At 42.9% G+C, this 14,865-nt stretch overlaps 1 protein-coding gene across 3 annotated transcripts in view; it reads left to right on the top strand.

Moving 5' to 3' along the window:
• RBMS3 (RNA binding motif single stranded interacting protein 3) overlaps window positions 1-14,409 on the top strand; it is a 1,376,050-nt gene extending 1,361,641 nt beyond the window's left edge. Inside the window, exons 12-14 of one of the 3 annotated variants that reach the window (XM_086942113.1) lie at window positions 2,246-2,326; window positions 9,388-9,509; window positions 13,572-14,409. In XM_086942113.1, coding sequence (XP_086798239.1) covers window positions 2,246-2,326; window positions 9,388-9,509; window positions 13,572-13,578 — 210 coding nt within the window. In that variant the 3' untranslated portion in view covers window positions 13,579-14,409. Of the gene's footprint in view, window positions 1-2,245; window positions 2,327-9,387; window positions 9,514-13,571 lie in introns of those variants that run through there. The other 2 variants (XM_086942115.1, XM_086942114.1) reach the window with 2 other exon arrangements.
• The last annotated feature ends 456 nt before the right edge of the window (window positions 14,410-14,865 follow it).

Genomic DNA, 14,865 nt, shown 5'->3' with positions numbered 1-14,865 from the left:
CTGACCAATCAACTCCTCCCACGGAAACAGATTCCGGCCCGCGTCGTAAACCTGAGAACCACCTGTAAGTCACCCCTGGACTATGAAAAGTGCTGCTTTCTCATAAAGGTTGTGGATTGTGCACTGTACAAATGTCCAGAGGGGCTCTACAAGAGATCTGAGAAGACTCTAAAAGAGATCTGGGTTGAATCTACCAGAGATCTGGGTGGACTCTAAAAGACGATCTGTGTCGACTCCACAAGAAGATCTGTGTGGTCTCTACAAAAACATCTGGGTGGTCTCTACAAAAAGACCTGAGTGGACTCTACTAAAAGATCTGAGTGGTGTCTACAATAAGATCTGAGTGGACTGTACAAGGAGAACTTGAGGTTCTGTGATTTTGCGTGCTTTTAAAGTGCACGACTTTCTTTTCTAAACATGGGTTTTTGCCATGCGTCGTGACTGCCATCTGGTGTTGCCTTTTACGTAGGCCTCAAAAGTTAGCCTGCGAGCAAAGCAGTCTGACCTTTTGTGGGTCATGTATACATTAACTAAGGTTTTCTTCGTGCGCTGGAGTTAATTTCAGAAGCTGGCCTTTCACCTGGAATTGACTCTGCCGAGATAATTTCCTTGCATGATCGTTATCCACTTTCCCAATCACCATTCAAGACATTTGTTAACTTTTAAGTTTCTTTACATTTCTGTTATCTTGCACATTATCTGAAACTACTTTTCTTTACTGTTTCTTCATTTCATGGGTTACGCTTTCAATTAAGGGTTTGTCCGGGCCTTCCAGATTATTATTTAGATATGCCTAAATATTAACTTGTGGGTTGGGACACTGTAAAATGAGCTGTACTATATGATGCTGTGTGATGTCATGTATTTTCTATTGGTTGAATTTTGGTGCAGGGGCGTGCATTTTAAATGTACCTTTTTGTGTATAAATAGGGATGTCTAGCCTTAGTAAAATTGAGCAGTTTCTTGAGTTGTACACCGTGTTGTATTGCTGGGATTTCTGCTACTAGCTGCAGCTAATAAATTTGATCTCTGACGCCACCTAGAAGTATTCCGGGTCTCTGTGTACCAAGGCAAGGGAACCCAGAGGACTTTGGGCGTGTCCCTGGCGCCGCTGGGTATTTGACAAACCCAGTTCTTCAATCTGGGTGGACTCCACAAGATGATCTGGGTGGACTCCACAAGAAGATCTGGGTGGACTCCACAAGAAGATCATGGTGGGCTCTGCAAGAAGGTCTGGGTGGACTCTACAAGAAGATCTGGTTGGACTCCACAAGAAGGTCTGTGTGGTCTCTACTAAAAGATCTGAGTGGTCTCTACAAAAAGATCTGAGTGGTCTCTACAAAAATATCTGAGTCGTCTCTACAAGGAGATCTGGGTGGACTCTACAAGAAGATCTGGTTGGACTCCACAAGAAGGTCTGTGTGGTCTCTATTAAAAGATCTGAGTGGTCTCTACAAAAATATCTGAGTGGTCTCTACAAAAAGATCTGAGTCGTTTCTACAAGGAGATCTGGGTGGACTGTACACACGATCTGGGTGGACCCCACAAGTGTTTCTCAAGCAGCCTTCCCATATGGGTCAAGGAAGTAGAAAAAATACTTAGCTCAGCCATGATGTGGCATAGTCTGAAATCGTGATAGTCCTGCAAGACCTTCAGAAAGATATATCCTGTCTCTTCTTGCGCATGAGTGGTCAACTTGTGAGTTAAATGTATCATCTTTTTCCACAAACTTCAATTTCTGTCATGTGCTTTGTATGTGATGGAGATGAGCATGGCCTTTGTTGTCCATGCTTGGGTTGCATGTGGGTGCAGGGGCTAAGGTAAGATGAAAAGTGCACGTCTGGTCTTGGGATTAGCGATGACTTCACTTGAGGATGTAACAAAGCACAATGATGTGAGAAGTTGCTTTTAGACTATTACACAACACAGATTGTGAATCCCAGAAAAGCAAACTCAGCCTTTCGTTCAATGTTAATAATATATGTAGAGTCAAATTGAATAGTAGTACCATCAATTATTAGAAGGACTGCAAATGAACATAACACTGGGGTAGGTAGCACTGTATAAAAATGTACTCTTTTGAGTTTGTCTGAGGTTGAAGCAGATGTTTCTCTGATAGTCCAACAGGAGCCACCCTTGAATGGCGGATGACAATTAACATCATGCAGAGAGCATCAATGGACTGTTTATTGTACATGCCCTGAGTGATATTAACTGGCACTGATATCTTTGTGTTTCTTCCCAGTATATGACTGCTGCTGCACCTATGCAAGGGACCTACATCCCTCACTACACTCCTGTGCCTCCAACAGCAGTACCTGTTGAAGTAAGTGTGCTGTTTCTCGAGAAGCTTTTATCACACGTTCATCAAATGCTTCACAACAACGGGTATTCTACTGCAATATCAAGTTTTAACCCCTTGCGTGCTCGTGACGGAACGGTTCCGTCACGAGCCTCGGGTGAGCTGTGCTGGTGATGGAACGGTTCCTTCACGGCCCGCCCGCTCGCCGCGCCTGCGCAAATTCCACGCCTGCGCTGCAGGTTCTATTAGGTGGGCGGGCCGTGACGGAACCGTTCCGTCATAAGCACAGCCCACCCGAGGCTCGTGACGGAGCGGTTCCGTCACGAGCACGGGAGCGCCGCGCGGCCCCCCTCCCTCTTAGCACTGCGGCGGAATAGCCACTGCAGCTAAGGGGTTAAATATTCCTCTTCAAAAAGATAGAGCAGGAATATGGACTACCACAGTATTGTGAAAATAAGTGATATATATATATATATATATATATATATATATATATATATATATATATATATATATATATATATGTGAGTATAGATTTACTCTTCTTAACTCCAATTACATGTACCGTGACAATATATACATTCAGGATACTTAGATGTGGAGTTAAGAATAGTAAAGCTCGACTTACCCTCATAAGAGTGTGTTAGTACATATAGGTCCCGATACTCAGAGCTAAACTTAGACAACCTACACCAGTAATACAATTACACTTGTAGTTTGTAAATATCAGACAGTAGTACAGTTAGGACAGGAATTGTGAACTTATGCAAAAGTGTTAGCTTACCTCTGTGAATCAAGCCTCAAATTGTAGCTATTGTAATTTTTTTGGACTATATATATTTTTTTTTATAAACAATTTTGATATGCAACCTAATCACGAAGGTTTTGGAGTCAAACGCTAGAGGTTTGCAATCACATATCAAGCTGTATTCCCATATTTGAAAGAGATAGTGAAATACAATGCTTTAGTATGTGAAAAGAATGAGATAGCAAAGTACAAAAAAGCTGTGTAACGCCCAAAGCTCCAAATCCGAAAGATGGCTGTAATTCAAGGAAGGTGATTCATGCTTTTAGGTTCTGCTGAGGCCTTTTAAGAAGCAGGAAGAACAGTTAAGAGGATGCTTCACACGTTCAGTCAGTGACCCTGCTGATTCTTGTTTTCATGAGACATCTTTATTTGAAACTTTTTGTTTTTAAGCTCCCATCCTCTTTTTTTTGCACAGCATGTTTAAGCAGAAATTAAGCTGCAAGTATCTCTGGATCATATGTGCTTAACATATGTTTAGGAGACTCATATCCATAGCTAGGGGATTTGATACACTCATTATACTAATCTAGTTATAATGAATGTAAATGAAAATCATTCACCTACACTTTGGATAACCTGAACATCCAGCCTTCCTGGACACTGGTTGGTCACCGCTGCTGGAGACCATGAATGCCGAGCCTTGTGGCACATCTGCTTTAATTCCCACCCTCCGCATTTGACAGATGTCTCATATTTTACAAGATAGTCAACAAAGCCTGTATAAAAGCTCCCAGAGCAGTGGTGGGAAAGAAATAGCTATTAAAGTCTGCGATAAAGCAAATATACTGCAATTCTACCGTGTAATTTGACTGATAAAAACACAAGATCAGCTTAAACATTTTAAAATTGTTTTCTTCACTTCAGCACTGTTTCATTATTGTTCATAAAATACCCCCCACTTTTTTCACTCACTGTGCTTTTCATTTGTGCAGTGTGTCATTTCAAATTGCTTCTCTACACATTTTCTCTAGTAGTTATAAAAGTTTGCCTTTTTCTTTCACTCGATTTTAATTTTGCATAGCACTTCACATTACATACAAACCTCTCGTATTTTTGTGCCTCACAGCCCCCCTTGATTTGTTGACAGTTACATTGTTTTCTCCATGCAGGAGAGGACACTTAGATACAACAAGCAGATTGAAACAGGCGAGACATTGTGCCAGGATTCGATGGGGCGGGTCATTGGTGGCTTAAACCGGATTGGTTTAGCTCTGATAGCGGACCTGCGCCTGGAACCGGAGGAGGCTAGGTTCCGAGCGAAACTTAAAACATTTCTCTACACTAAATAATTGTCCACTCAGTTTCTGTGTCCCCTGCTAGCAGCCTTCTCCCACTTTCAGCGCGTGGACACGCCGGTGTGCGTAACGCAGCGCTCTACAAATGTCCCAATAATAATAATAGTTAAGAGGGGTGGGCTGAGCCCTGACCAGGAGCTGAGGGGGCCCCTTTACAAGGAGCTCGGGATATGGGGGTTCAAGCATGCCCTCCTCTCATTGCTAGGTTTGAACAGCTGCATGCACTGTGGTGTATCTTCATAGTCGTGCGTCATTGTACCCAGCTAAGGGTAGTTAAGGCAACAGCTCGTAGAGGCAATAAAGGATTGAGGCTGACACCCTGTGGGTATTCTGGATCAGGCAGATGAGGTCAAAGGCTATTCTTCTCCCCACTGGGACTCGTCTGTCATCGTTTCAATCTGGTGTCATACATTCTGTGTTTCTAATGTGTGAGTGTAAGGCTTACAAATGCAATCCTCTGCCCCAGTGGAGGTGTTTCACCTGCATTCCTATTGGCTTGGGGGAGGAGACTAGCCACTGAAGTGAGAAGGAATGGAGACAGGGCTCCCCTTAGGAACTCACTGAGGGTCTTGTGAGGAAGGGGTGACTGATTATTAGTTCTTTCTGAGCCCTGCAGGTTTGGGGGTGGTAAGTAAGACAGGCGAGGCTGCAGTTTCTGATGCTGAAGGTGATGAAGTTTCCAGGTTGGGCCTCTCATTCTGTGTGTCTCGCTACTGCTACAGCACGGTCGATGGACAGCCAGATGCGGGATCTCACTCTTCATTGTGTTACGTTGTGGGTGTTCCAGATTGGAGACAGCCACAGTGATACCGGCCCTGAGAAGCATAACTTTACGAAGTTCACTGAAACAGACTCAGTTCTCCTTCATCTTCTCTGATCGTCTGAGGAAAAGGGGTGGCACATTTCTAGCACAAACATTTCAAATACATTCCTGATTTGTGCTTTCCTTCCTTTGGATTTTATGGAAAAATGAAACCGCATTCATTTGAACTCTTCTTGCCCACCAGTGATGGGGAGGTGTGTGTTCTGGCCTGCAATGATATTGCAACAAATGCACACAATGTTATTTCTTTCCACAGGCTGTGCATTCTGTTTCAAAAGGCCTCCACAAGATTCCTATAAACCCTGCATGAAAACGGACTGTGACTTAAAATTTCCAAAGTTCGACTCCCTTTTTTATTCAAATAACTCTCTCCTCCTGTTCCATCCTCTGCATGCCTCCGCTCTCTGATCATAGCCTACTTGAAGTTGCATGCATGTTTGCCGTAAACCCTATGACTGTATCGCTACAAATTTCCCACACCTCATTTCAAGGGTCACAACCTTTCCTTAAAAAGTCTTACCCCTGCAACTGAACAACATCTAATCACCTGTAGCTCTTCGATTAAAACCGCCAGCCAATGCATGAATTCACATATCCCCCTCTTCCACTAAATTGCAAGACTAACCCCAATAACCAAACTTTCCCCCCTCCCCCAGAAAATTCTAACCCTGGGTTCCAGAGCAGCATGCTACAGTACATATTCAGGAGTAGTAAGTGCTATATAAATACAAATACAGAACAATATGTAGCCCTCCTGCCTCATGCTAATACTAATTCCATAATACTCAAAGGTTGGGCAGCCAATTGTAGTTCATATAGACTGCATAATAATTTCCTTATACCGCTTGATGCTCTCAAACGTACATTAGACAACACTGCTATGGGTCATGCCCATTACCCAGTACTGGGCCAGTCCATAGAAATAAACCACCCATCACCAACTGACCAAGCATGGAATAAGTGAAGAGATCCGCCTTGTGTCTCCGTTATAGACTTCAGTGTTGTCCACCTGTGAAGCCTTTAATGTAATCTACTACTGTGGGTCTCAACTAGCGACATACTATGTCTGCTTTGGACATTTCAAAATGGCAATCAGATATAGAATGATAGTAGGAAAGTCAATCCCATCAGATCACTGATCCATGTCTTCCTCCAACCGGTGCCTGCTCAGGACCATATACTATAAGCAAGATATCTCAGAACGGGCAACCCAGTGCAGTAACCAGCTAACTAGGCTACGAAAATAAGAAATACCATTTGAAAGACTATGGACATTTGGCCACTTTATGGGGGACTATTCTCACCTGTCAAAAATCAAGGCACGATTGAAAATTAGTTGGGTGTCAGGCGGGGTGGAGAATATCTCCAATTTATATCTCCAATTGTAAAAGTGTCCTTAATGTCAGACAGGTTAATAACTGGAATAGGTTCTCCTATGGAGTATATATAGTTCTTTGCAATAATAAAGTTGTCAATTTATGGAGAGTACATAACAAACAGGGATGTCTATTTAATAATAGCTGTGAAGTGCGTTAGTTCTTGCAGCCTCAAGCACACAAGACTGAACCAAGCCTCCAAGGAAGATTTCAGTGTTTAACTTAAAGATTGCGGGCCTTATTTATGAGGACTTGCAACAGTTTTGCGCTTCCGTTGCATTACTTTTCGTGACGCATCAGCGGCGAAAAACATGCCTCCTGTTGCGCCCTATTTACAAAGTGACGCATCTAAGCAGATGCGTCACTTTGTAAACCCCTGCGCTACATTATACCTGCGTCAGTTATAATGTATGCAGGGTGGGCATTCCCACGTGAGTAAGGCTCGTAGAAGTGATGCAGTGAAATCTACCAGATTTCACTGCCCCACTTCTAGGGTGCAAATGTGTCAAAATCGTATGCCTGCCTCACAGCAGGCGTAAGACTGACGCAGGCCCTTTCACATGGGGCTTGCCCCATGTGAAAGGACACATTGCTGGAGTTGCATCACTTTCGCGACACACTCCAGCAATGCGTCACTTTTGCGCCATACAGATACGCCAGAAATACTGACGTATCTGTAACTCCTTGCGACATGATGCGTCATACTGTAAATATGACGCATCAATCATCTCGCAGGAGGGCGCTGCTTTCACGCAACGATGCGTCACTTCTCATAAATGTGGCCCTGCATACAGCCATACTGTGGGAAATACAAAAGTCCCAGGTAGACTGCGTTATCAAATAATTACAATATCCTCTTAGCAGTCCTCACTGCCGCCAGGCTGAACTGTCTCGGTGGAGAAATGGGACATTGTGGCTACCCCCCTGCCCTCCCCCCCAGGTAGGTTGTCTCTCCAGCCCTCTCCCTAGACCAAGAGATCTTGCCACCACCCACAGGTCCTCCGACATATTCCCGCGAGTAAACCATTGTCACCACTAAGAATAAGACCCGGAAGATGCCGATACGATCCTTTGTGGTATTTCCCCTACTTACTGACTCCTCATCACCTTCTAACTACCACTCTGTCACCAAATTGTGTTTCTTCTCAGATATCTCGTGGCATGAGATATTAAAGCGGCTCACAACTATCTGTCCACTCACAACTTACTGTAACCTTTCCAGTTCAGATATCAAGCTTGCTAATCCACTGAACTGTTCTCTCTTCATCTCATAGTTCATCACATCTGCTTATTCCAACCTTCTGTCTCCAAAGTTTTCCTCTTTGACTGATCAGACAGCTTAGTTACACTCATTCCCGAAATATACCTCCATCTGTGGGAATTGGATGTGTGACGGTACGACGCGTACCGTCACAACGCGTGCTTTAACAACGCGTCCCTTACAACGCAAGTCGTTACCACGACTTGCGTTGGGGGCGCTGATTGAGAATAGTATAATTTACTATTCTAACACCAGTCCCCGTGGACACTAGGGAAGGTGTTGGAATAGTGAATATACTATTCTTAATCCTCTAGCGCCCTCCAGCGCAAGTCGTGGTTACGACTTGCGTTGTAATGGACGCGTTGTTAAAGCCTTGCAGAGTAAAATCCGCGTAGTAAAGGATGCTTCCCGTGGGAATTGCCAGCTTTGAACTTGATTAGTTAATTTCCTGTTTATTATCCCATTGCTTGTCAGTATTAAGGTGCTTGGCCCTGTCCTTGTCCACAAGATTCCAGAAGCCATCCTTCAAAATGCAGTTTTGGGTCATCTCCTCACTCTATACGTTTTTCTCGGGTGACATTATTTCCTTATATGGATTCTGCTGTTATCTCTATGCGGATGGTGCTCAGATTACTCTTTACACATGAGCTCAGCATGAAGTTCTCCAAGTCATCGGGCACTGGATGTCTTTAGGATCCCTAATGCACAAACCTTGACAACTAGAATCATATACTTCCGGCGTCCTCTGGCCTTTCCTTACCTTCATTTTCTCCCAGATGTCTTTGTCCTCTCTGCATCTGCAAGGGATCTTGTTATTTTATTTTGCATGAGCATGAACCTTCCCTGTCATATCTCCACGAAATTAGAACTTACTCGACATCCATGAATTTCCATTGACAATGCACTTATAATCTAACTCATTAGGAGTGACTCTCACTACTGCAGAACCCTCCTAATTGGCTTGCAAAATATGCGTTCTATCGGAGCAAGTCATCAATTTTGGAACCCATATGTATTTCCTGACTATCGAGCCAACTTTCTACTAACGAAGACATGTGAATGGTTGCGTACCAGCAACATAGAGAAATTCATGCTCCTCACTCAGATATACAGTCAGATTTGTGGTCTATGCCCCTTTAACCCCTTAGCGGCTGGGGTCATTCTCCTGCCGTGCTGGGGGAAGGGGGGGGGGCACGCACAGCGCCCTGGTGCTCATGACGAGCTCAGCTCATCAGGAGCCACGGTGGTTGTGTGCTCATGACGACCTGAGCTCGTCATGACCACACCCGTTTGATTAGAACGCTCGCACAGCAGGGGAATTTTCCCAGCGTGCGAGCGTTCTAACAGTGAGCACACGAGAACCGTGGCTCATGACGAGCTGAGCTCGTCATGAGCGTGGGAGGGGTTAAACATAGGGCACTCGCGACTCACCTTCCCGACCTCTGATTTCATAATATACCTTGAAACTTTTCCAGTACCTAGTCTAATTTCAGAGTTTTGTTTCCTGTCTTTGCCTCCACAGGGTGTGGTTACAGATACCTCTCCTCAGTCAGTGGCGCCTTCATCACAGGAAGTCAGTGGGCAACAGCTGACAGTGGAAGCATCCAGTGAACTTGGCACTGCATATTCCTATCAACAATCTAAGTAAGACAAAGGGCGATTCTGTTTTTTTTATCTACAGTATATTTGAAACAAATGCACATTAGCTGACCTCCATTTGCTCGCGCTCACAATTATGCTGCTGAATGGTTGACACAACCACTTGAAAATATGGTGGATGTATACTCGCATAATTAAATATTAAATTGTTAATACTAATGGTTAAAAATCTGATTTATTGTATTATTTTGTTCTACCAGCATTACACTGCTTTGAGCCATTATGGTATGTGTGCTGGTGGTCAGTGATATATATCTTATGTCCATGTAGTTTTGTTTTATTTTATTTTTGCTCTTCTGTATTTACACATTGCAAAGTAACAAGCTTGTGGGTTATAAAGGGTGGTATCTGTCGGTTTAATGGCTTTGTAATGCATATTTCTGGAGACTGGTCAAGTTGTTTGTGAGTGGAATCTCATGTAATGTGAATCCGAAATAATAACCTTACACTTGTTTCTCTAATTATAAGGTGTTAATCACAAAAAATATGAAACAAGAAATAGTAAAATGGTGAGGTAAAAAGTTGGTGAATTCAGTCCTTTAGTGTGTTAGGTAGTCACTTGAGATTACTGGGTTGGTGCTACATTACAAATAATGCATATTTGCCCTTATTGATAACAGCTAGCATGACCGACTCTTTTTCCAAGGACAAGCTTTCCCCCCTGATCTTCTGTATGCCTCATTATGCAAAATATTAATTCCATCTGTAAACTTTTACGAAGGTGAAAATGCGTAAATAAGTTGCCAAGTTTATGTCAAGAGTAATGTCCCTCCAAAAATGTTTTTGGAGGAGATTGTGCTCCTATTCTTGCTCAAAATTATGGTTCACCTATTTTGATCTCCTGCCAAGTCCTAATTTGTGTGGGACTTTTCCCTCCTTGTTTTTAAAACTTCCAACTTCATGAAATTATTCTCAGTAGTCGAGTCCAACTTTGACAAATTCACACACCCTACCTGTGTAGCTTGCTTGCCCACCAGGTTGTTTTACTAAGGGACAGATAACTAAAGTGCATTGAAATGCTGAACACCCCAAGCATATATTTTTTTTCATCTTTTTTTACCCATCGTTGTACGTAGGTGTTGCTATTTGTAGAGTGCACACCATACTTCAGAGCAACTGAGAGCTAAACTGGGGCATGGTGCCCAGGGAGATACAATCACTGGGAGAAGGTCATGGGTAGACGGTTGGGTCAGGGATAGTGCTTCTTTAACCCCTCCCCTGCTGGTGACGGAACCACTCCGTCATCAGCCACGGTCGCGCTGTGCAGATGACGGAGCGGTTCCATCACGGCCCGCTCGGAACGCCTGCGTGGCGCGGATTCCGCGCCTGCGCTGAACGTTCTATTGAGCGGGCGGGGCTGTGACGGAACCGCTCCGTCATGAGCACAGTGCAACCGCGGCTGGTGACGGAGCGGTTCCGTCACCAGCATGCGCCCGCCGCTCTTCCGCCCCGCCCCCTTAGCACTGCGGCGGAATAGGCGCCGCAGTAAAGGGGTTAAGAAATGTGTCCTCAGATTTGTTTTGGAATTGTTGGGCAGCTGGTGTTGAAACGATCTTGATAGTGATGGTGTTCCAGTACCTGGAAGCATGAGTGTGAAAAGGTTTGCTGTCTGTTTTTATCTTCTTGCAGTGTGTTACCTTCAGTCTGATGATATCCAAGCTCCTGGTCTGATGTTGTCCTTCAGACATGGCTAGTTTATATGCCAGGCAAGCTGTGGTCTTGTTGTTTAGGGTTTTATAAGTAGTGCACCTAGTCTTGATGATGTCCTGGATTGTAAGGGAGCGGGAGTGTAGGAATCCTAAGATGTCAGTTATGTGGTTGAATTTCTTTGAGCCCTTGGTGAGCTGTGCTGCTTTGTGTAGTATGGTAGGATTGGGATTGGATTGGAATTGGGGAGACCGCTGAGCAGGTTATTCCCTTCGTTCAGATGGAAGAGGACTAAGGCTTGAGCAGTTGTGAAGTTGTCTTGCAAGAGATACAGCTTACAATTTGAGAAATTGAAACCAAGCTGGTCTTACTGCTAATGTGTTGACTTAACATGAGTTCTGTGTTGAGGGTCAATGCCAGAGATTTTGTATGGTCTGTTGGCTGGTCCGCGAAGCCTGGTAGGTTTCAGTGGGAGAGCCAGGCTCGAATCTGAGGTTGTTTGGTACTGTTGGGAAACAGGAGAAATTCCATCTCTGTGCGATCAGGAAGCTTGGTTGACATCCAAGACTGGCTGCGTTTGAGGCAGGATTTGCATCTTTGTATGTTGTTAGGTGAAGATATTTTTAAGTGGAGTTGGGAGTCAGTGGCATATTGATTGAAATTGTTGTTGTTGTTTGAAAGAATGTATATGAGAAGTTCCATGCAGACGTTTGTTTATTTACTTGAGTTTTATATAGCGCTGGCTAGACCCGGAGGTATCAGAGTGCTTTACATGAGGAGAGTTACATTAGTTACATATTACACATTGTTACAGAAGGTACAACAGTTACAAGTTACATTCTTAGGTTAATGGCGTGTAGAGGGTACAGGGGTATTGTAAAAGGGGAAGGGGAGGGAGAATTAAGCGGAGCATAGGCATAAGGATAGACAAAGCAGGCAGGAGGAGAGGAATTCAGGGGAGAGAGGAAAGGAAAAGGGAAGGAAGCCAAAGAATAAAGGGGGGAAGCAGAGATGGAGGGGGTAGGGTACACAGCGTGGAGACGGAGAAGTAACTGTGTCTGACTACCGGCTGGGTGGGACAGGGATCATTCACAGTCCTCAGTTATGTGTGATTCCCATTTTCACGGTGGACTCTCTCAGCGGGATCGCTGAGATTCAAGGGCATAAGATGCTGGATCCCTCCCCAACAAGGGGAGAGGAGTGCTTTGGTCACAGGCACACTCAGAGGAGTGAAGGAGGGAAGAGGTGGGGGTAGGAAACCAAGCAGGAACACAGTTTCCGACGTGAGGCAGGGTAGGACGGCTCCCAGTGGTAAGGGGATCAGTTGGTAAAGATGTTAAAGTTGATTGGTGGGAGGTACCAGCCCTGGTGTACTCCACAGGTGTCAGGGAGTGTCTGTGATCTTGTGTAACCTACATCTTTTGGAAACTCTTTGCTTTGAGCTGGTGCCAGTAGGATGGGAACCATTTCAGGATACTACCTGAAAATCCCATGCTTGTTTTCAAGGTGTTGGGATACATATATAGGTTTGATTGGAAAAGTGCACATTATATTTCCTTAGGTGATACTCACTAGCTCTGTACCAGCACCCTATACCAAAAATCTTAGTTTAGTATAATCTGCAATAATTTTCTTTGACATGCATTCCTAGAACTATTCTTTGATATGAAATTTCATTGAATCCTGATATTTTTACTATCGAAATACTATTTAGCATGATTGAAGAGAAAATGTCTCTTTAAATTCTAAACATAAGAAACTACCGATGACTTTCTCTTAGTAACATGAGCTGCAAGGTTCTTACGTAGATTAACTTAAAAACAATCAAATATGTTAGTACAACAGGTACTAAATTATTTCATATGCACTTAATAAATGCTATCAGTAACTGGGGCTTTTTTGAAGTGCTGTGAAATTATTGCATATTAGATCGTCACTTAGGCCCCCATTAGGATGACGGGCGGACTTTCCAACTATACTTTTTACTTTGCTCCTGAAACCTTTGTGTAGGGCAGTAGTACATTTGCTGTAAACACTAAAAGCAGCTGGCTACCTTTCTTGCTACTTTGATCCACTGTGGATGCCTATAGTTTTTAACCAGCACACAGGTGCGGCCGACACAGGTAAGCGCAGTTGGGTGGGGGGGGGGGCGAGTTGGGGTGGGGATGGGGGAGAAGTTGATAGACGATGGGATAGTTAAAAGTAAATAAAAAAATAATAAAATCACTTACCTTGTGCTCATCGCATCGCCAACCCGAAACACGCATTTACCTTTTTGAATGTCTTCTAGGTACACTGTGCACAGCTGTGTTTAAGTCACTCAAAGAGTTTCAAAGTACACCAAGACATAAAATAGATGACGTGGTATATTAACCTATATCATTCATTTGTTTTTCACAGACAATAAAGTGCAATCAGAGTGAAGAATGTCGATCTGAAAACTTTGCCTTGAATGGAGAAACTTCACTCAACAAGAAGTTGGCTTCCAGTTTGCACAGGCGTCAAACAAATGCTATCTTTCATTTTCTACCTTGTCCAACGAAAAATCGAAGTGTTTCATGTGCTGTGCAAATGGTTCCGTCATGTAGTCAGACAATTTTAATTTTGCTATTTTTTTTTTAATCGAAAGAAAGAAAAACCCAGAGGAAACACACTGGGTCTACATTTCAGCAGGATGAACATTTGACTTCAGAGCTTTCTGGAGGATCAGAAGATGAATTTTTTTGAACACAGCGAAATTGAAGATGTCAAGAGGGAGCAAGAATGAATGAAAAACTTTTGTCTTCCTCAGTAATTAAGCTACTCTTCTTTCATTTTTCACTTTTTTCGAATTTAGTGTTTTTTTTATTTTCATAGAGATGTTTAGGTAAGGTTTTATCTTGAATCTTAATTGCCTTAATTTTAAGGACGTCAGAAGCTATTGAAGCAAGCTTTTCCAACACGTTTCTTGGAAAAAAGAGGATAAAATAAAATGTGCTTGCACTAGCTAATGGGTGCAAGAGTTTAATATGAGATCATAAGATGAAAAATAAGCTGTACAGTTTAAAATGAAATGCTTTTCTTCTTTTGAAGAAATTTCGTCGACATAGAATCAGTGGCAACTGCAAGAGTTTGAAGAAAAAATAAGCTGGGACTTTTCTGAACTTTGTCTTAAGTTTCAACAGAAAATTCATAAATCTGGAGAGTTTTACAGTAAGGTTAAAAAAAATACTGAAAAAATCAACAAAAAAAAAGAAAATGCGCATTCAGAGAAATGCGGATCATTTTTGCAGAATGCCTACTTTTTTTTATTTACCAAGAGTGATCGCTAGCAAAAGCATTAGTGCTTTTTATCTGCAATCTTTTTTATGAGCTTTAAAAAGTTTTTAGTCTGCTTTGCTTGTCACATTGCGAAAAAAGCTTATGAGCATTACAAAATGTAAGTAGATAGACGCTTATGGTCAAAAAAGTGCAAAAAAAAAGCAATAGATAGAAGAAATTGTTGACAATTTCTGTAGTCTTTCCTAGTTGTGATCAAATGCAGCCTACGAATGGCCTATTTTATACCAAAGATGAAGTGACACCCTTACGCAGTCCAGAAGAGTTTTTTGGTTTGTTTGTTTTTTTCCTTTTTTTATCTTTATTTGACCTCTATGGCCGGACCAGTTCTTTCTTAGTTGTATGTTTAAACTTTCTTCCACTGGTGTTCTACATG

The sequence above is a fragment of the Lissotriton vulgaris genome, chromosome 10 (genome assembly GCF_964263255.1).
Source record: "Lissotriton vulgaris chromosome 10, aLisVul1.2, whole genome shotgun sequence".
Taxonomy (NCBI): domain Eukaryota; kingdom Metazoa; phylum Chordata; class Amphibia; order Caudata; family Salamandridae; genus Lissotriton; species Lissotriton vulgaris.
This window is presented reverse-complemented; position numbering and strand designations above follow the sequence as displayed.